Source organism: Leopardus geoffroyi, chromosome C2 (assembly GCF_018350155.1).
Source record: "Leopardus geoffroyi isolate Oge1 chromosome C2, O.geoffroyi_Oge1_pat1.0, whole genome shotgun sequence".
NCBI lineage: Eukaryota > Metazoa > Chordata > Mammalia > Carnivora > Felidae > Leopardus > Leopardus geoffroyi.
In genome coordinates, this window is record NC_059333.1 from 83569492 (window position 1) to 83592487 (window position 22996).

General features: G+C 39.2%; 1 protein-coding gene across 2 annotated transcripts in view; it reads left to right on the top strand.

Moving 5' to 3' along the window:
- The window catches only part of PARL (presenilin associated rhomboid like), a 51779-nt gene extending 28824 nt beyond the window's left edge, over nt 1–22955 (top strand). The window contains exons 5-10 of one of the 2 annotated variants that reach the window (XM_045502811.1): nt 1519–1614; nt 2650–2799; nt 4474–4544; nt 19010–19111; nt 19251–19348; nt 22628–22955. In XM_045502811.1, coding sequence (XP_045358767.1) covers nt 1519–1614; nt 2650–2799; nt 4474–4544; nt 19010–19111; nt 19251–19348; nt 22628–22739 — 629 coding nt within the window. In that variant the 3' untranslated portion in view covers nt 22740–22955. The remainder of the gene's footprint in view (nt 1–1518; nt 1615–2649; nt 2800–4473; nt 4545–19009; nt 19112–19250; nt 19349–22627) is intronic. The other variant, XM_045502812.1, reaches the window with a different exon arrangement.
- The last annotated feature ends 41 nt before the right edge of the window (nt 22956–22996 follow it).

Here is a 22996-nt window from a genome sequence, read left to right on the forward strand (position 1 = left end):
ATGTTTCTAGCTCATCTGTGACATACCACCAGTTGTAAGATGCATCCTGATTACAGATATTAAAAAGGAGATGTCTTAGAATCTGAAAAATAATAGCTTCCTTTCCTACCTCTCAGAAGGGAGAGAAAAACTGGAGAGACTAGTAATGCCAAGGGATAGCTGAGAGCTAAAGATGTAACAGCTGGTGAGGATTATACAATGAATATCTTCTATAATAAATCCTCTTACCAGAATGTTGCTGGAATCCGTGCTTATTGTCCTTGAAGGAGTTGAAAGGGCTAGTTGCCTGCTAGCAATTCCTTTAATTAATTCAAGTAGATGAGTGCCTACTATATGGTCACGGAGTTGTGGTACATTGCAATTAGTGTGGTTTTTAAAGTTCATAGTTTTTAAGAATAACTTAGAATTAACTATTCAGTCACATTTTAGTGAAGAAACTATCATTAAATAATAAACCTCCGTTTAGTGGTAGTTCTAGCAGCATCCGTTCTTGGAGAAAAATGAAACAGTCCTCCAGCTCCTACATGTAAACAGTTTTAAAAGCAGTTGCAAAATTCCAGATTATTCCTGAATTCTTATCTAACATGTGTTTTCTCAGACAAGTGGATTTTTATTTACCCAGTTGATACGTAGGTGTTTCCATAAGTTTAAGAGGTATTTTATTCCCTATGGAAAAAGAAGCATGCTATGTAATAGAGCTTTTCTAGTCTTAGCCAGAGAACCCAATTCTGTACATTAGTTGTCTTTGGCTTGGCCGTTTTCAAACAATAATTATAGATCTGATGATTGTTGCGTACAGTGTGAACCATTCTGAAGAAATAAAATAAGGGGGCACCGGGGCGCCTGGGTGGCTCAGTCGGTTAAGCATCCGACTTCTGCTCAGGTCACGATCTCACGGTCTGTGAGTTCGAGCCCCGCGTCGGGCTCTGTGCTGACAGCTCAGAGCCTGGAGCCTGCTTCCGATTCTGTGTCTCCCTCTCTCTCACCCTCCCCCGTTCATGCTCTGTCTCTCTCTGTCTCAAAAATAAATAAACATTAAAAAAAATAAGGGGGCACCTGGATGTCTCAGTCAATTAAGCATCCAACTTTGGCTCAGGCCATGTTCTCACGGTTCGTGAGTTCAAGCCCCACATTGGGCTCTGTGCTGACAGTTCAGAGCCTGGAGCCTGCCTCGGATTCTGTGTCTCCCTCTTTCTCTGCCCCTTCCCCATTCATTTTCTCTATCTTTCCAAAAATAAACATTAAAAAAAAAAAAAAAGTAAAATAAGGATCTGAGCGAAGCAAGTCAGCTTCTAGAGCATTTGCAATTTTCTAGGAATTTTCTGTCTATACGAAGGCATAGTTTGATACTTAAAAACATTGATTTCACTTACTTTCCCTTAGCCCACCCTCTCCCCGCCCCAAGTATATAATACTCTTACATAATTGTGGTAGAAAATCTTATTCAGGTGGACTTTTGATCAGACTTTCTTTATTCCAATTTTTAACCTCCCTAAATTATAAATCTTTATTTTGTAGGTATCATAGCTGCGAATGTTTTTGTATTCTGTTTATGGAGAGTACCTTCTCTACAGCGGACAATGATCAGATATTTCACATCCAATCCAGCCTCAAGTAAGTCTACTTATGACTTTATTTTGAGATAGAGGTAATATGAAAGAAATAAGCTTTGTGTTAACTGAAATGCTATGCAGAGGATGAGTTGCTTGTCAGCAGTTGTAAATAATATCCAGAAAATAGACTATAAGCTCCCTGAGGAAAAGGACCCCATCTCTCTTAGTGTTATATCCCAAGTACCTAAAATGTGCCTTGCACATATCAGATAAGTATTATTTTTTTAATGTTTGTTATTTTGAGAGAGAGCACCAGTGGGGGAAGGGGCAGAGAGAGGGAGAAAGAGAGAGAATCCCAAGCAGTGGGATCTGATAGTGCAGAGCCTAATGTGGGGCTCAGTCTCACCAACTGTGAGATCATGACCTAAGCTGAAATCAAGAGTTGGATGCCTAACTGACTGAGCCACCCAGGCGCCCCAGTAGATATGTATTTTTCAATGACGTAAGATCCGTGATCACTACAAGTTCACTCTTTGAGGAGATTATTATATACAACTTTATATCTGTACTTGAAATAATTTACTAATTCTTTTTTCTAACTAACTTTTGCCATGAGGACAAGTTGCTTTCATTGAACTGAGAATTTTTATTGGTTGCTTAGTAGGTAGAAGAGAGAGATTTAAGATAGCATTTTTCAAAGTGGTAAAAAGTTATCTTTTAAAATTTTTTTAAATGTTTATTTATATTTGAGAGAGATGGGGAGTATGAGCAGGAGAGGGACAGAGAGAGATGGAGACAGAATCTGAAGCAGGCTCCAGGCTCTGAGCTATCAGCACAGAGCCCGATGTGGGGCTTGAACTCACAAGCTGTGAAATCATGACCTGAGCTGCAGTCGGACGCTTAACCAACTGAGCCATCCAGGCGCCCCCAAAAATGCTACCTTAAACCATCTTATTTAAGCTTTTGAACTGGCTCTGTTTTTGTTTCCTATGTTTGAGTTGTTTCATAATAATAATGAAAAAAATCAAAAGTAGATAATTTTTAGCTCATGGCTGTGTGTCCTATGATTACCAGACTGTTTTTCTTTCTCTTGTAGAGGTCCTTTGTTCTCCAATGTTGCTGTCAACGTTCAGTCATTTCTCCTTGTTTCACATGGCAGCAAATATGTATGTTTTGTGGAGCTTCTCCTCCAGCATAGTGAACATTCTGGGTCAAGAACAGTTCATGGCAGTGTACTTATCTGCAGGTAATAAGCTTTAATCTCAGGATCTTTTGGAGTACGAGCACGCTAACCTATCTGGAGAAGGAACAAAGGGAACAATCATAGCTGAATTCTACATATGAGGATTGTATGTAGGGAATTATACATACTGTCTGTAGAGAAGGACATCGCAGGCTGGTGGGGTTGTTGGCTTTCCTGCTTCTTGTTTCGCGATTTCTTCTTAGATTATTTAGGTATGTTTAGTTTTAAATTAGGATAGACAGATTAAGATTCAGTGGAGAATTTAAGCATGTCGTTTTTATCTCATTAGCTTGGCTACTTTAGCTCAGGCCCACCGTTTTATAGATAAGTTCTTCCCAGACTTCCTGGCTGTCTCAGTCATCTGGATCTTTGTTAAATAACCTTAGGCTCATTTCCCACAGTGTGTTCAGTTTCCAGAAAGCTTTATTTTAGACCAGAGCTTTGTAATAAGATCGTCAAGAATGAGTTTTTTCTCTTTTCTGAAAGCATATATCTTAGTCAGGAGCCACTCCAGTTGTGGTCCTGGGGATATCATCGTTTCCTTATTTCAACTAGGAAGTGGTAGTAAAGGATTCCAGGTTCCTAGATGCTACTAAACTGGCAATTGGTCTGTTAAATTTTACCTCTCTATTTGCAAAATGTATTGAATTAAAAACCACATGGCATGAAAATTTGTTTCTGAAGTCCCTTCATTTATTTTTTTTTTATTAAAAATGTTTCTTAAGTTTATTTTTTTTAGTAATTTCTACACCCAACATGGGGCTCGAACTTACAACCCTGAGGTCAAGAGTTGCATGCTCTTCACACTAAGCCAGCGAGGTGTCCCTGAAATCCCTTTATTTAAAAAACTGTACATCATACTGTAGTCATATTGTAGTATGGAAAAAAAAGCACTTGAGAGCTTGAAGACAGAAGACCTAGTTTTACTGGATCTTATTTCTGCTACTTGCTGTGTGATACTGCAGAAAAGACCATAATAACACCTCTTTGAGGATAATGATACTCTCTCATGACAAGTGGTTGTAGAAAGGATTAAATAGACACATCTACCACAAGGCATCAAAAATGGGTGCTTAGTCATTGTTAATTAAATACCCATGTAGCTGGTCCTTCAAAACTAGAAACTGAGCAACATCTTTGGCCTGTGCCAGAAGTGTATGGTTTTTTCCCCAAGCACTAGTTGTATTGTTGTAGGTTACACATGGGTTTGTTTCAGATGATTAATTCCTGCTCTACAGGAAGTTTTTTAAAATGAGCCACATTCAGCTTAGATGACATTGGAGCCAAAGGGACTTGTAAAAGAGCATCTAGTCTAAATTGCAGCAGAGTCATTTGGCAAGCTGGGTAAAATATAGATTCCCTGGTCCCGTTCCCAAGAATCCGATTTAGTGTTTGGAGTGCAGCCCAGAGGATTCCCTGACAGTTGGTGAGTTTGAAACTAATCTCTTTTATGTTATAGATAAGGAAAGTGAGAACTGAGAGGTAAAGTGAAGGACCCTGTGTCACTCAGTAAGTTGTGTAGTTGGTCACACTTACAAAATATCTGAAGTGATAGGATAAGTATTCATACCTGCACCTTGTACTGATCCAGGTAGAAATCCAACATTGTTAGTCTCTGTGGGGTGGAAAACATTTTTATACTACACTAAAATTATTGAAATGTGACTTATTTCTCAGGCGTTATTTCCAATTTTGTCAGTTATGTGTGTAAAGTCGCGACAGGAAGATATGGACCATCACTTGGTGCAGTAAGTATTTGTAATGTAAATTTTCTTAATTTAGTCTTTAACTTCATTTTGAAATAATTTTAGACTTATGGAAAAGTCCAAAATTATTACAAAGAGTTCTTATATACCCTTTACCCTACTGTTAAGTACACAGTACACAGTACTACTGTTAAGTACACAGTAGAATGATCAAAGACAGGAAGTTAACATTGAAACAATACTAACTAATCTGTGTCTAATTTAGAATTTATAGAGTCTTGGGGCACCTGGGTGGCTCAGTCGGTTGAGTGTCCGACTCTTGATTTTGGCTCAGGTCATGATCTCATGGTTTGTGGGTTCGAGCCCTGTGTTGGGCGCCATGCGGGCAGTGTGGAGCCTGCCTCAGATTCTCTGTTCCCCCCTCTCTCTGCCCTTCCCCCACTTGCGCTGTCTCTGTCTCAAAATAATAAAGTATTTACAATACTTTATTATAATAAAAAATTTAAAAAATAGAATTTATGGAGCCTTGTAAACTTCAGGCTATAGCTTTTAACCATTGGTCATTTACATATACTGTACTTACTAGAACAGACTACAAATCAAGAGCATAGTCAGAACAGTGGGTATCCATTCCTCAAAACCAGACAGCCTAATCGAGCATTGGAAAATTCTCAATAATTACAGATTTGAATCTGGTACTATATCCTCTGTTTAGTCACTATTTGAGTGTCTTCTGTGCAGATTAGACTAGTAGGCACTGTAGTAGAAACTGGGGATATACCAGTGAGCAAGATGATCACAATTCTCTTCCTGAGCTATGTTCTGGATGCTTAAACAGAAAAAGTGTTGTGTTTTTTGGTTTTGTTTTTTGTTTTTTTAGTTTAATGGAAATTTCTAGGCACATGGAAATCTTTGTATAACATCTCTCTAAAGACTACACATTCATTTTGTACATGTTTAAACACTAATGCACTTAAATATATTCAGATAGAGAGTTTCATATTTAAAGAAACTAAGAAGGTTTTGGAAGAGAATTCTTACATAATCATCCCATAATGTGTGTGTTCCTCAGATTTGTGCATACTTAATTGTCCTTTTTTTTTATACTTAAATTTCCTAATGAGACCTGTATCTTGTCCTGTCACCTACGTGATTTCTTAAGCCCTCGTTTTTTCCTTCATGGAATGTTTTATATACAAGATTTGGTGCTGGTGTAATTTACATATTTCAAATCTTTTACCTCATTCACCGCCTAAGCACCTGTTATGTGAAGGCAACAAAGACCACGCTAAAAGGGCTAAAAGTCTCTAGAGGACTTCAGGGGTTTTGAGAGTAGGGATACTTTTTTCATTAAATGAGAGGATCTTGGAGGGCATTTTGATGTGCTACAGGTGTTACTCTCATTTTGCAGATAAGAAACTAAAGTCCAAGATGAGAAGAGTGTGACAGATGGTATATGGAATTAGGCTGGGTTTGAATCCAGCTCTGCCACTTATCTGTGATTTCTAAGACATATTACCAACCCTCTCTGTTTTTCTGTATAAAATGGGGACAATACATCTCTTTCTGACCTGCAGTGCAAGTGTGTTTAGATGGCCTAGCATAATAAGGAGCATGTACTAAAAAACGTGGTAGTGGTAGTTCCTGTTCAGTCATCAAAATTTTGTAGAGCCATGTCAGAATAAAATTATTATCCCCAAATATTTTCATTCATTCTTAGTTAAAATTAAAACTAAGTCACTAGGTATAATAATATTTTTAATGAGAAATCTAGAAACAAATACTGTTGACAAAGTTATGTTAGCAAATACGAAGTATTGGTCTTACTGGCTTCCTCGTAATCCTGTATTAAAGGATGAAGGGCTAAAGAATATTTGTCAGTTGACATATTGGCATTAGGGAGCAAGAATACTGGATTTTGGTAAGGATTTTATTTAGTTAGAGCTCTGGATGTTCTGGATCTCATTTAAAAATTGTTTCTTGGGGCACCTGGGTGGCTCAGTCGGTTGAGCTTCTGACTTCGGCTCAGGTCAAGATCTCAACGGTCTGTGAGTTCGAGCCCCACGTCTGGCTCTGTGCTGACAGCTCAGAGCCTGGAGCCTGTGCAGATTCTGTGTTTCCCTCTCTCTCTGACCCTCCCCCACTCATGCTCTGTCTTTCTCTGTCTCAAAAATAAATAAACATTAAAAATAAATTAAAGGGGCGCCTGGGTGGCGCAGTCGGTTAAGCGTCCGACTTCAGCCAGGTCACGATCTCGCGGTCCGTGAGTTCGAGCCCCGCGTCAGGCTCTGGGCTGATGGCTCAGAGCCCGGAGCCTGTTTCCAATTCTGTATCTCCCTCTCTCTCTGCCCCTCCACCGTTCATGCTCTCTCTCTGTCCCAAAAATAAATAAACGTTGAAAAAAAAAAAATTTTTTTTTTAAATAAAAATAAATTAAAAAAACAACAACAAAGGGACACCTGCGCCCCTATGTTTATTAAATAAATAAATAAATAAATAAATAAATAAATAAAAATTGTTTCTTAGTTATTGATAGGAAGCTTTAACCTGCTTTTAAAAAATTTATTTTCTGTGAAATGTAACCCTTAATTTTGAGATGGCAAAGATCAATGAAATGTTTGCGGTAGGAAACAGCATTTGTTAAAATGTTAGAGATGTGTTTTTTGCTTGACGTATATCACAGGCCAAATTGAAGCTTGCTTAACATACAATAACTTGCTTACTGTAACTTCATCGATTTAAGTATCACTGATTTAACCTGTTCTTAAACTGAATTCTCTAAGTCAGGAAAGTATCTTTAGTCTCTTCTTACAGCATTGCAAGTAAAATAAAATGGTCACTAGAATGGATTCACTTGGAATTCCTTTTTTATTTATCGTGCTTGGAGTATGTCTCTTGTATAACTTTCTTAGTGGCTTTTCCAATATCTGTACTTCAGCTGTCACAGTCTGCTGGTGGGAGTGTCATTTTACCAGTTTGAAGTGAACCTTACCTCCCTTTTCATCCCTGTGTCCTCCGCAAATTATAATATATAATTGTCTTAAATATTTCCACTGTGCGCATTTAGAATATTGGCTACTGTTATTATCATTTGTGCTTCAACCATTAAACATCATTTAGAAAATTCCAAGGGAGGGAAAGTCTGTTGTCTGTATGCATAATTTTTCTTCTCCATTGTTCTTCTTTCTTGATGTTTCAAGATTCTTCCTTCTATCATTTCCTTTTTATTTAGAGAATTTTCTTTAGCCATTCTTTTAGGTAGGTATGACAAATTCTCTTTAAGTTTTTCTTGGAGAATGTCTTGATTTTCCCCTTCATTTCTGAAGGATATTTTCACTGGATAAAAAAGATTCCAGGCTGACTTTTCTATTGGCACTTGAAAAATGTTGTGCCACTTCTTTTTGGCCTCCATAGTCTTTGAAGAGAAATCCTTTGTTGTTCGAATAGCTGCACTTCAGATCATGATCTCACTGCCCCCATCAGACTCTCTGCTGACAGCTCAGAGCGTGGAGCCTGCTTGGGATTCTGTCTCTCCTGCTCATTCTACCCCCCATCTCCCTTCTCTCTCTCACAAGAATAAACAAACATTAAAAAATATATATAGCTTTTCCCCTGTAGGTAAGGTCGTGTTGATCTCTCTGAAGATTTTTTGCTTTGTCTTTAGTTTTCAGAAGTTTGACCCTGTTGTCATGGATCTCTTTATGTTGGTCTTGTTTGGGGTTTGCTCAGCTTCTTGAAACTAGAGGTTTATGTCTTTGGGGAAATTTTCACCTGTTATTTCTTTGAATGCTTTTTCAGCCTCACCCTTCTTTTCTTTGGAACTATGATGAACATGATGTTAATATAATCTCTAGGGTCTCTGAAATTCAGTTAATTTTTTTAAGTCTGTCTTTTTGTAGTCCAGATTGGGTAATTGCTACTCTGTTTCAAGTTCACTGATTATTTTCTTTGTCCTTTCCATTCTGTTTGGGCCCTATTGTTTTTATTTAGGTTATTGTATTTTTCAGTTCTAAATTTTACATTGTTCTTGGTATCTTCTGTTTGGGCCTTTCTGTTTCTGTGCTATTTTTTTCACTCGTTTCAAGCATGCTTGTAACTACTTATTAAAGCATTTTTATGATTGCTGCTTTAAAATACGTGTCAGACAGTTTTAATATCGCTGTGTCATCTTGTTTCTGTTGTCTTATTCAGGTTGAGGTTTTTCTGGTTCTTGGTATGTTGAGTGATTTTTAAATGAGACCTGGACATTTTGGATATTATGAGACCTTGAATCTTATTTAAATCTGTTCATGAGGCTGCCTATGCCACTGCTTTGACGAGGGGAAGTTTGACCATTACTGTCTGGTGAGGTGAAAGTCCAGGTTCTTTACTCAGCCTCTTTTGATAGCTAAGGTACAAGGACTCTGGTTACTAGGAGGCAGGACTTGGAGTTCTGGAAGTTCAGTCTCCTATGTAGACCTTTCCTGGCTAGGAGGAACAGGGTGCCTTGTTACTGCTGCCCACATGACCTCCACTGACACTACCCCATCAGCGGTATCATGATGCCTCGTTGCCATCTGCAAGGGTAGAAGTCTAGGCTCTCCACTCAGCCTTTGTTGATGGGGATTGGGCTGCAAACTTTTCTGTTGTTTGGCTGGAGTAGAGTGGTTATTATCTAAAAGCTGACTGTCTTGCTAGGCTACCCTTTCTTGGTCCTTTGGCTAGAGAGAGCATTTTGGGGGATGGGGATAGACCTATTATGTCTGAGTTCATTGGGATTTCCAGGTCATGAGCTTCTCCAGAGCCAAGTCTGAGCTGTATGAGGCCAAAAGAAAACTCAGGGGACTCACCACTGTGTCATTCCTTGGATCCCAGGGTTCCTTAGCCACTCTCCTTTTCTTTCTCAGCCTTTCAGAGTTGTCTTATGTTTGTTTTACATGTAGTGCCAAGGTTTTTGGCTGTACTTATGGAAGCACAAAACCCCTTAGAGTAAATTCATTTAAAATTTATGGTGCAAAAAGAAATCATACATGTAAACAATATGATATGAAGATTATATAGATATAGGAAATTATTTATGAAAATTATTTACTTATGAAATAAGTAAAAAAATTGTAGGCATATGTTGATTGCAAGTACATAACCAGTGTACATAAATTGTTGGTGGAGAATAAAAGATCTTCATCTCTAACCAAGGAGGCAGGTGTCTAGAGTCTGTGTGAGTTGGGGTTAATAACTCCCTGAGATTGTACCTAAAACATATATGAATGTGAAATTTTTCTGAGGAGAAAGGGTCCCTGTTCACTGTATTTTTAAATGCCCCTGACTAGAAAAGGTTAAAAAAAAAAAGGGGGGCACTTGGGTAGCTCAGTTGGTTGAGCATCTGACTCTTGATTTCGGCGGGGGTTATGATCCCAGGGTTATGATCCCAGGGTCATGGGGTTGAGTCCTGTGTCAGGCTCCATGCTGAGAGTGGATATTCTCTCTCTCTCAAAATAAAAACTAGAAAGAGAGGGGCACCTGGGTGGCTTCATCAGTTAAGTGTTCACCTTTGGCTGAGGTCATGATCTTGGATTTGTGAGTTCGAGCCCTGCGTTGGGCTCTGTGCTGCCAGTGTGGAGCCTGTCGGGGATTCTCTCTCTCCCTCTTTTCTGCCTCTCCCGCACTCTCTCTGTCAAAATAAATAAACTTGAAGGAAGGAAGGAAAGGAAAAGAAAGAGAATGAATGAATGAATCTGTGCATGGAGGTAGGCCCAAACATTTGTCAAAAAAGGAAGTTGGGATTTATTCAGATACATAAATGTTTACATTTGTGTAGGTAAAGGTCACTTTGAGAAAATTGTAGGACAATGGAAATGCCTTCTATCTTTATAATAATGTATAAGAACAATAAGATATAGTTAGAGAAACTGGCTTTACATAGAAATGCACAGTAATGAGAATTTTCTTTCATACTAAAATATCTGTAATGAGCATTTTAGATGGAGAGCATAATCATCTATGGAGAAATAATGTAGAGGCACCTAACAGAATTTTAATGTTCTTCTTTCACGTCAAGCAAACTCTGTTGGCTTCATTTGAGGGAAAGTGTAATTTTATTGGGTTTTTTCCCTCTCAGAAAATAAGGTTTCAGCTTGATTTGTTTGGAGTTTCATTGAATTGACATTTAAAAAAAAATTTTTTTTTTAACATTTATTAATTTTTGAGACAGAGACAGAGCATGAACGGGGGAGGGTCAGAGAGAGGGAGACACAGAATCTGAAGTAGGCTCCAGGCTCTGAGCTGTCAGCACAGAACCCGACGCGGGCTCGAACTCACAAACCGCGAGATCATGACCTGAGCCGAAGTCGACCGCTTAACCGACTGAGCCACCCAGGCGCCCCTCGTTGAATTGACATTTTTAGTTTGTTTAAAAATAAACCTAGGATACTAGAGTTGCTTGTATGCAATAAAATCTGGAAGGTGATGAGCTACCGTTCACTCCAACTTTACAATTCTTAGTGACATTGACATCTACTGTGCTTAATATTAATATAGCACGTGCTGATAGTTTTGGGGGGCGGATATTGATGTTCTAGGCAGAACAGATCTTTCAGAATAAATATAAATATGGCCAGTATAAAATGTTGTACCATGACCCAGCAAGTTTGTGAGGAAACAAACCTGCAATCTTCTGATGTGGTTCTGATATCCTGAAAATTTGCTGTGAACCTGTTTAGGACCTGGAGTAGGGAACCAGGGAAAGGTGAACAAGTTATGGAGGCTGTGTATGTGCATATGTGTGTTTCCATACAACCAGTAATCTCCCTGTTAAGGGAAGTCAGGATTTTGGAAGAACCTTGTGTGTTACAGTTAGACTTGTGCAGAAGCCAATTTGGTCCAATATGCAGTAGCAGAGAGTTGATCTTAAATATAGAAAATAGAATGCTGGGAGTGTCTGGCTGGCTCAGTTGGTGAAGCATGTGACTCTTGATCTCAGGGTTGTGAGTTTGAGCCCCACATTGGGTGTAGAGATTACTTAAAAATTAAAATAAGATAGAATTCTGACTCCTAACCCCCACTGCATAATTGCAGGTACCACCACCACCTGCCTTTACTATGCAGTTGAGGTTATTGTTTCCTTGTTGGTCTTAGCACTTTTTCAGCCCAAGGACTAGGTTTTTTTTTTTTAATATTTAAATATTTTTATTTAGTTATTTAAATCCAGGTTAGTTAACATATAGAGCACTAGGGGTTGTTTTTTTTTGTTTGTTTGTTTGTTTTTTGTCTACTTACCTTCACTGAGATCTTTGGTTTTCCTTCCAAGGGATACTCATACTGTCTTTCCATCCTGCAGTTATCCCAGTCCATTCCTGGGAATGCAGCCTGAGCAGGTTTCCCTGTTTGGGTCAGTTGGCAACTGTGTATTAGGGATTTGGGATATCTGGGATCCCTGGGACTCCTAACACTTTAAAGTATTAGTAATTACTAAAATGTCACATAATCCTGTGTTTTGAGTCAACCCTTTGTACAAATGGTGGTTAAGAGTGGTAGATGCTAGGGGCGCCTAGCTAGGTAGATGCTAGGTGGCTCGGTCAGTTGAGGTCTGACTGTTGGTTTCTGCTCAGGTCATGGTCTTGCAGTTGTAGGATCAAGCCTCTTGTCGGGCTGTGCACTGACAGTGTGGAGCCTGCTTGGGATTCTCTCTCTCCACCACTCTGCCTTCCCCCACCAAATAAATATTAAAAAATTTAAAAAAGAGATGCTATTTTTTCAGAAATAGCATTTTTAATACAAAAATGTAGGAACCTTTCCTTTTATTTATAGGGGTAATCAGTTATAGGACACCTTTTATAAAGATCATTCTTCTCTTAGATGTCTTTTTTTTTTTTTTTTTTTTAATTTTTTTTTTTTTCAACGTTTATTTATTTTTGGGACAGAGAGAGACACAGCATGAACGGGGGAGGGGCAGAGAGAGAGGGAGACACAGAATCGGAAACAGGCTCCAGGCTCTGAGCCATCAGCCCAGAGCCTGACGCGGGGCTCAAACTCACGGACCGCGAGATCGTGACCTGGCTGAAGTCGGACGCTTAACCGACTGCGCCACCCAGGCGCCCCTTAGATGTCTTTTTTAACATCCTCCTTAGAAATTATTTATTTATGTATTTATTTAAAGTTTATTTATTTTGAGAGCAAACATGAGGCAGAGAGAGAGGGAGAGAGAGAGGATCCAAAGCAGGCTATGTGCTGTCAGCACAGAGCCCAATACGGGACTTGAACTCATGAACAGTGAGATCATGACTTGAGCTGAAATCAAGAGTTGGATGCCTAACCGACTGAGATACCCAGGAGCCCCAGAAATAATTCAAATCTTACAGAAAATTTTCAGTACAAAGGACTTCTAAGTCTTTTAAAAAATAAAATCACTAGGGTTTACTGAGGTATAACTGACATGGAAAAAACTGCACATATTTAAAGTTTACCATTTCAGGACGCCTGGTTGATGCAGTGGGTTGAGCGTCTGCCTTCAGGTTATGATCTTGCCGTTTGTGAGTTTGAGTCCCACATTGGGCTCTCTGCTGTCAGCACAGAGCCCTCTTCAGATCCTCTGTCCTTCCCCCTTGCTGCTCGCTCGCTCTCTCTCTCTCTCTGAAAAAAATAAACATTTAAAAGATAAAGTTTATAATTTGGAAAGCTTGGACGTGTGGATCAAGATAATGAATACAGTCATCATCCCTGAAAGTTTCCTGGTGCTCCGCTGTAGTCCCTTCTTCCTGCTTCTAACCCCTTCCTGGGCAACAGCTTCTCTACTTTGTTATGATAATTTCATTTGTACTTATTTTCTAGAGTTTAGTATTAATGGAATCATGCAGCATATACTCCTTTTTGTTACTGTTCTGGCTTCCATTACTGTAGTTATTTTGAAATTCATCCATGAAGTTGTGTATATCAGTCTGTTCTTTTGTATGAGCGAATAATGTTCCATTATTTGGATATGCCAGAATATGTATATCCATTCACCTGGTGGACATTTGGGTTTCTAGTTTTAACTGTTACCAAAAAAAGCTGTTGTGAACGTTTGTGTATAACTGTTTGTGTGCTTTCATATGTCTTGGAATGGCCAGATCGTAATGGTAAATAAGTATTTAACTTTTAAGGAATTTCCCAGCAATTTTCCAGAGTGATTATAGAATTTACTTTCCCATCAGCAGCATGCGAGATTTTCAGTTTCTCCACATCCTCACCAACACTTGGAATGGTCAGTCTTTTTAGTTTGTAATCAATATGTACTGATACCTGTGTAGTTTTAATTTTTGTTTCCTGACTCATCTTTTCATGTGCTTACTCGCTATTCATATATCTTCTCTGAAGTGTTCAAATATTTTGCCCAGTTAAAAAAAAGATTTTAATTATTTTCCTTTACATAGTCTGGATACAAGTCCTTTATCAGATTTTTGAGATGCAAATATTTTCTTTTAGCCTATATCTTGCCTTTTCTCAACAGTGTCATTTGAAGACTAAGTTTTTAATTTATATGAAGTTTGATTTATTAATTTTTTTCTCACGGATCATCCTTTTTGGTCTCATAACTGAAATCTTTGCCTAACTTAAGGTCACAAAGAGTTTCCTCCTATGGCTTCTTTAGAAGTTTTTATTGTAGCTTTCACACTAGGTCTTTGTGTCACTTTGAAAGTGCAGCAAAATGCTCTTGAACCACATTCACCAGTTTTTAACATTTTGTCACATTTCACTTACTGTTTTCTCTATTCACGCTTTTTTTTTTTTCTGAACTGTTTGCAAGTAGGTTGCATATATGATGCCCTTTTACCCCTAAAATACTTAAGTGTATATTTCTGAGAATACGTATATTTTACTCTTTCCAGTTATCAAGTTCAAGAAACTTAATATTGATATAATACTTATTAACATATTCCAGTTTTGTCAATTGTCCCAGTAATGTCCTTTGTAGTTATTTTTCCCCCTCTAAGATCATGTATTACATTTAGAGGTTATGTTCCTCTGGTCTCCTAAAAGCTGGAACATTTCCTTCCTTAGCCATTTTTGTTAATTGAGGTATAATTGCCGTAACATTGTATTAGTTTCAGGTGTACAACCTAATGATTCGCTATTTGTATATATTGCAAAATGGTCACCAGAGGTAATCTAGTTAACATAGTTAACAGTAAGACTGTCGCTGTGTATAGTTAATAAAATTTTTTTCCTTGTGATAAGAACTTTTAAGATTTATTCTCTTAGCTTTCACATATGCAACACAGTATGAACTGTGGTCGCCATGCTGTACATTACATCTCTGGCTTATCTATTTTAAAATGGGAAGTTTGTACCTTTTGACCCTTTTAACCCATTTTGGTCTCTCCACCCCCAACTCTGGCAACCACCAGTCTGTTCTTTCCATACATGGGCTGGCTTTTTTTTTTTTTTTTTTTTTTTAAGATTCTGTACATAAGTGAAATCATACAGTATTTGTCTTTCCCTGACTCATTTCAGTTAGCATAATGCCCTCAAGGTCTATCCATCTTGTCACAAATGGCAAGACTTCCTTATATTTTTGTGGCTGAATAATATTCCTCTGTGTGTGTACATACCACATTTTCTTTATCTGCTCATCCATTGTTGGACACTTAGGTTGTTTCCATATTTTGACTATTGCAAATAACTGCAATGAACATGGGGGTTTATTTACCTTTTTCGGTTAGTGTCTTTGGAGGGATAAGTACCCAGAAGTGGAATTGATGGATCATGATAATGCTCTTTTTAATTTTTTGAGGAACCTTCATAATGTTTTCCCTAGTGACTACACCAGTTTACATTCCCATCAACAGCGCACAAGGGTTTCCTTTTCTCCACATCCCTACCAATACTTGTTATTTTCCTTTTGATAATAGTCATTCTAACAGGGATGAGGCAATAATCTCATTGTGGTTTTGATTTTCATTTCCCTGATGATTAGTGACGTTGAGCATCTTTTCATGTGTCTGTTGGCCATCTGGATGTCTTTGGAAAAAGGTGCAGATTCTTCTGCCCATTTTAAAATGGACTGTGGTTTTTTTGTTCTTGAGTTATATGAGTTCTTTATATATATCAGAAATTAATCCCTTATTAGATAGGATTTGCAAATATTTTCTCCCATTTGGTAAGTTGTCTTTTTATTGTGTTGATGGTTTCCTTTGCTGTGCAGAAGCTTTAGAGTTTGATGTAGTCCTACTTGTTTTTGCTTTTGTTGCCTTTGGTCAGCCTTTCTAAAATTTTTCATGGAATTAACAATTTTGGACAGTACAGGCCAGTTATTTTATAGAATGGTCATCGGTTGGGTTTGTCTGTTTCTTTATGATGAGATTCTGAGTGTGTGTTTTTGGTTGGAATGCTACATGAGTGGTGTTACGTCCTCAGGTACCACAGTTGGAGGCAATAATGTCCATTTGTTGACTGGTTGTTATTCAGCTTCTCTACTATAAAGTTGCTGTTTTCCTTTACCTTTTAAAGTTAATGTGTAATGTGTGAGGGGATACTTTGTGATTTATGTAAGTGTTGTGATCTCTTCTTCATCAACCCCTCTCACCCCCCTGAAATAGCATCCATTGATTATTGTAGCTTGACTCAGTTTTTGCTGTGATGGTTGTTACAATGGTAAATGTAACAATGCTGTGATGGTTGGCGGTATAGTACATCTCATTTGTTTTCCCTGATGTTAACATCTTCTATAGCCATAACTTATCAAACCTAGGAAATTAACATTGGCATAGCCCTTTTTAAAAAATTTTTATTTTAGAGAAAGAGTGAATGAGCAGGGGAAGAACGGCAGAGGGAGAGAAAGAATCTTAAGCAGGCTCCATGCCTAGTGTGGAGCCCAACATGGGGCTCTCCCACAACCCTGGGTTCATGACCTGAGCTGAAATGAAGAGTTGGATGCTCAACCGACTGAGCCACCCAGGCGCCCCGGTATAGGACTTAAACCGCAGACTGTATTTGGATTTCCTGTTTTTCCATGATGTTCTTTGTTTTGTTCTAGGATACCGCATTGCATTTAATTATCATGCCTTTTCAGTATCCTCCAGTCTGTGGTGCTTTCTTGGTCTTTGTCTTTCATGACCTTGAAACTTTTGAAGAATAGTGGGAAGATGTTTTGTAGAATAGCCCTCATGGAAGTGTTACATTATTACTATTTTTTTAAAGATTTTATTTTATTTATTTATTTATTTGGGGGGCAGGGGAGATAGGTGGTGAGGGGCAGAGAGAGTGAGAGACAACCCAAGCAAACTCCCCATTGTCATTGCAGAGCCCTACATGGGGCTTGAACCCACGAACCATGAGATCATGACCTGAGCCAAAATCAGGAGTTAGACGCTGAACTGACTGAGCCACCCAAGTGCCCCTAAAAATTTTATTTTTAATCTGTACACCCAGTTTGGGGCTTGCATTTACAGCCCTGAGATCAAGAGTTACACGCCTCACCAACTGAGCCAGCCAGGTGCCCTGGAGTTTTTTGTTTGTTTGTTTTTGTTCTTAATGTTTTTATTTTATTTTTGAGAGAGAGAGAGGGAGAGAGTGAGTGGGGGAGGGGCAGAGAGAGAGGGAGACATAGAATTCGAAGCAGGCTCCAGGCTCTGAGCTGTCAGCATAGAGCCCGATGTGGGGCTTGAACCCATGAACCATTGTATCATGACCTGAGCTGAAGTCGGTGCTCAACTGACTGAGCTACCCAGGTGCCCCAGTTTTATTATTTTTAATAAGTGACTAAGAACCGAGAATTTTGGCTGAAGACAAATATAGTTAAAGCACCAGCCTCCCTTTGCTTTCCCACTGGTCTCCAGCCACCCACAGGCTTGGTTCAACTTGGTTTTCTGCTTGGAACACTCTTCCCATCTCTTCCCCTTTTACTTCGCCAGCGCCTGGTGACCCTTCCATGCAAAACTTGATGTCATTACGAACCCTGAGCTTCTATCAGCTCTCCCTTCCATGTGTTGCCAGAGCATGCCCTGCTTCATCATCATAGCTGATCGTGTTTTGTTGTTACTTCTTCTCTGTAAGCTCCATTAAGGAAGGGATGTGGGTTTTGTTCCTTTCTGTACCCCCAACATTTACATAGTGCCTGGGGCAAAGTAGGCCTCAAGTATTTGGATGAATGATTATTGTGAGACTTAATATTAACTAGGGATTATGATCTAATTTTTCAAGTATTCTACCATTTAGAGGAAGTGGGATCATGTCTAACATTGAGTTTAAATTAGCATTATTTATCAAGATATTTCATAGCCATTATACATTTAAATTATGAAGATTATGTAGCAACCTGGAAAAACACATGATTAAAATAAAAAATACAGCCAGGAGCACGTGGGTGGCTCAGTTGGTTAAGCGTCCCGCTCTTGATTTTGGCTCAGGTCATGATCTCACGGTTTGTGAGTTCAATCCCTGTGTCAAGTTCCACGCTGACAGTATGGAGCCTGCTTGGGATTCTCATATTCTCTCTCTCTCTCTCTTTCTCTCTCTCTCTCTCTCTCTCTCTCTCTCTGCCCTTCTCTAACTGTCCCTCTCAAAATAAATAAAACTTAAATTATCATTATAATTTCAGTTATAATAAATGGATGATTGATTGTAAGGTTGTGACAATGTAGACATGTTTGTTTATTTTGGGAGAGAAGGAGAGAGATAATTCCAAGCAGGCTCTGCACTGCCAGCGCAGAGCCCAACATGGGGCTCGAACCCACAAACCATGAGATCATGACCTGAGCTAAAATCAAGAGTCAGACACTTAATTGACAGTCATCCAGTCACCCCTAGATTTTTTTTTTTGTAAATAAGTTCTAGGCCCCACGTGGGGCTTCAAGTCATAACCCCAAGATCAAGAGTTGCACGCTTTACCAACTGGCCAGCCAGCCACCCTGACATTTAGGTTTTTATTGCCTCATCTGAGGCTGTTGGAGGAAGCGCTTCTCAGGCAGGTGCATGTGTGTCCCTGGAAGGATGCTGTGAGGGGTGGGTCATGCAGAGCAATGGGACAAACACGGCATGCTTTCCTGGAGCAGAACATTTGCTCAAAGGTTTTAAAGAAAACGCTTAGTTTTATTGTGAAGTAGGATGGAAATTTCATGTGAATTTATTTATTTATTTATTTATTTATTTATAAACAGAAAGCATTCTACTTGGAAGAAATTCCACATGTCTGGGTTTCTTTGGGCAAATTCATGCACACACTGGTTGAAATGGCTTTGCTTTGTGGGAATTTGAGAATTTCTTTTATAGTTATTAAATGATGCATAATCATGCATAACATTGTCCCTGAAGTTCATTAAGCACTCACATGCTGTTTGCTACACACCTTGTTCTTTCCAGGTTAACTGTGTAATGGACTGGAGCCCTTTTGCCTGATACTTTGTACCTTAGTAACTAAAAAACTTTTAAGCTTTGTGCTAACCTAGAAATGTGTGGCTTATAAACTTTCTGGAAAAAGTATTGCTACTTCAGATTGTAGTCACTAAACGGTTGCACATTCAGACTTTGACCTTTTCACGTGTGTTCATTTGCAGTCAGGCGCTATCATGACCGTCCTTGCTGCTGTGTGCACAAAGATCCCAGAAGGGAGGCTCGCCATTATCTTCCTTCCAATGTTCACATTTACAGCAGGGAATGTGAGTATTTTTATGAATTGAAGTGCTGGGGACAGTGGTGATATTTTTACATTCATTGAATTCTTGCCCTTAAATTAGAAATGTCAATGCTGGAGGAATCAAAGTTGTACCAGTTCTGTTCTCTTTTGCTGACTTTCAGGCCCTAAAAGCCATTATTGCCATGGATACAGCAGGAATGATCCTGGGATGGAAATTTTTTGATCATGCAGCACATCTTGGGGGAGCTCTCTTTGGAATGTAAGTTTGAATATAACTGATCGCTACACTGCCTTCTTAGGTGCTCTCCTTCCCCCCACCTTAGGAAGGCAGAGCAAGGCAGTTAACTGTGTGAGGGAAGCAGGAGCAGGTAGGGTTAGGAGGGTGAGAAAACTTCAACGTGGTTTGCTTTGGCCTTGCCCACTTTCACCATGTGAGGTGGGAGGAGAGAGGATCGGTCCTGCCCCAACCTTAGTTGTTGGTAGAGAGACTATGCCTTTACTCTGCCCTTAACCTCAGTTTAGGATTGAGGTGAGCAGTCAGGATTCCTCATGAGTGGTCAGGATGCCTAGCCCTGCTTGGAGACCGTTTCCCAGCCCTTGGTGTGTGCTGCCCTCTTCTTTCCCTGCTCTCAGGCCTCCTCTCTCCTGCCACCACTCACACCTGCCTGTCGTCGGTGCTGGGCAGACAGAGAATGGACACTCTGCCTGTGGCAAGTGTGCAGGTGTGTGCTGTCTGAATTAGTAGAGGCTGGGGATCATAAGCCAGTGTTGACCACTTACTGGGCACCTTCTTCATGGCAGGCTCTGAGCTAGTGGTTTACATTCCACTGTTATTCCTTCCATTTTACTGATGGGACACAGGCCGGAAGTGATCTTCCCGTGGTCAAACAGCTGGGAGCAGAGCAAAGATTTAAACCCAGATCCAAAGCCCTTCCCGCCCCCGTCACACCAGTTTGAGTACAGTAACATTGTGTTCACAAGATCTTCCATTTCTGCTTCAGACCACAGACTTTTGCCTAAAACATAGTAGTGCTGGAGTGACTGTCACAGAAATTGCTCAGAACTCCTGGGGCCCATCTGACCATGAGAGTAATTGTCTATTCTGATACGGCGGCTCCCCTGATAGACTATCTTTTCCTGCATAAATGTTGCCTTTTGCCCTTACTTGATTTTTATTTTCTTTCATGACAATAGAAAACTGAAGTTTTTTGATTTAAAAAAAAAAAAAAAAAAGAGAAAGAAAAATCTATTCTAAGTGGAGCAGTTTTGCCCAGTAGGCGGTGGAACTAAATGCCATTATGCCATTTATAATTTTCAGTGATGATTAAAGAATAGCATATGTGAGTTCTAGCTTTAACAGCAGCACATTATAAATAGTAGAAACTGACCTGGTATTACAGTATGAGAAACATAAAGACTTACGAAAAAGAGTTCTGTTTTATGAACTCTAAATTTATCTCTCTGGATCCTCCCATGTATACTTAAAGGATCTTCTCCCCAGCAGGTTTTTATTCTTCTGAACTATAATTAGATGACCTTTTCCGTTCTGAAAATAATTGGATCAAATGTATTTTAAAGTCCATGATCTGAAAGGCAAAGGAATCCTTTCTCTTTGCTGTTTCTAATTTCAACTCCTTTCGTTTACTAGATCTCAGTCCTATCCAAAATTCATCTTTTCTAACATCTTTAATTAGACTTATAAAGCAAAAGATTTAGAAATCCTTAATAATGGTAAAGATTCCATTAGTTTCATCCTGCATGTTTCCTTGACTCTGTGTCCCTCACCAGGTATTAAGGTCTTCACCTCGTACTTTTATAATAATAAGAGCCAACATCCATTGGCTATTTGCTGTGAGCCGAAACCTAAGGCCTGACTTAATACTCTTAAGTCCTGTGAGGTATTCCATTTTATAGAAGGGAAACTGCTTTGAAGAAAGGAACTGTTGGAGGTCACACAGCTGGTCCTTGAAGAGTGGAGTTTCAGAGTGAACACTAGGCTGTGAGGCTGCCGCAAAACAGGGGAAAAAAAACCCAAAAACTTAGAAATTAGTCATTTTAAAGTGTTTTCCTAATTTTAATTTAGCCAAATGACCTATTTGAATTTCTAAGTATGATTGGAATAGTTTACCTGTAACATTAAAGTATTTAACTCTCTGCTTGAAATAAGTGGGTTACAGAGATTTGGGAAGACATTTTATTAATGGAGCATTCCTGACAAATGATTCATTTCTTGCAAGAGTTTTACGATTGCATTTGAATCTTAGGTAATCCTTTTTCTGTTGTTCTAAGTTCACACAGAATTTGACTAAGTCTGAAAGAATTTTGTAACATTCCTGTTACATGTCTTTTTTTTTGTTTTTCAAAATTTTAATGGTGACTATTTTCACGTTCGTATTTTAACTATATTTAGTGAATATTAAGATTCAAGTACTGTATGGTAAACATACTCAGAACATTAAAAAAAATCAAAACATTAAACTGCTATTCTGATACTAATCTAAGCCATTTAAATAGAGCATTTTTTTTAGTCATTTGGGGAGATGCAAAGAACAACACAGTCTGGTCTCTGCCTCAGGGAACATGAAATCTGTTTGGGCAAAACAGGGCAGAAATAAAGGCTTCAGTCATAGTAGCTTTCAGTAACAGCCATTCCACATCAACCCCACCTCCTCCAGGAGGCCCCCTCAGCCTTCCCCTAGCCCAGGAGAAGAGGAGGTAGATGCCCCTGAGTTAGGCTTGCAGCCTGTGCTTCCCTCTCAGGTAGAGCTCCTGGTCTTGTAGTACCTAGGCCCATGGGCGTTTAAAGTCAGGCCCTTTTCATTGGACACTGAACTGTGTGTGCTCAAACTTACAGCAGGTGCTCCCTAGACTCCCCAGCGGTGGTCTGGGTATAGCTTTCAGAGGCAGATTTAGGTTCTCGTCTTAGTTCTGTTGATTCCTAGTTGTGCGGCCTGGGCAAGTTACATTACTAAACCTGTTGGTGCCTTAGCTCATTGCTTCTGGCTGCTGTGTAGGCAGTTTTTAACAGCAGAATGGGGATTGGAGCTATATTTTAAATGGTGGGCAGAATTTGGATTAGCAGATGACCCTTTGTGTAGCCAGATGGAAGATGATGAGAAGCATTTAAACTATTAAAGCCATCATTAGTGAACTCTAATTCTGACATTTCATACACTTCATGTAGAAAAAAGAGTCCAGGCTTAGAATCTGTGTGACCTTCAGGTGAGTCCTTGATCAACCACTTAAAAGCTGTTAGCCCCTGAACCAATTGCTTTTTCTGAAAGGTGAGGCTTCATTGCAGTGGTGAATCCAAGGTAGTGTGTGTCACACACAGTCCCATCCCACTTCGACCTTTTACATATTCCATATTAAAGATAAATCATTGATCTCCATCAAATAAATTCATCAGCTATTTTAATAAGATAGTAAATGATAGTGGCATTCAGTTTTATATGTCAACTTGATGTCGTCATTATACTTAACATTTGTATGTCCTACTGTTTGAATGTTGAACCTGGTTTGTTTTTCTTTTCCCCAGATGGTATATTACTTATGGTCATGAACTCATTTGGAAGAACAGAGAGCCTCTAGTGAAAATTTGGCATGAAATGAGGACTAACGGCCCCAAAAAAGGAGGTGGCTCCAAGTAAAACTGGGGTTGGATGATCCTGGTGCATGTGGCCCATGCTGCCTGGAGAGCCCCAGGAATACGTTGGCCCTGGAGTGTGACCACATCTTTGCTCCTGCCTGGAAGACACCCAGCATCTAGCTTTCCCAGTATTTTAAACTGTCCTCAGCACATGTCTTACTAGAAAGTGAATTATGACAAAGTTGTGAAATAAAGGTTTATATCTCTAGTTTGTAAACAGAGGGTGTGTGTCCCTTTAGAAGAGTACTCATGGTGCCC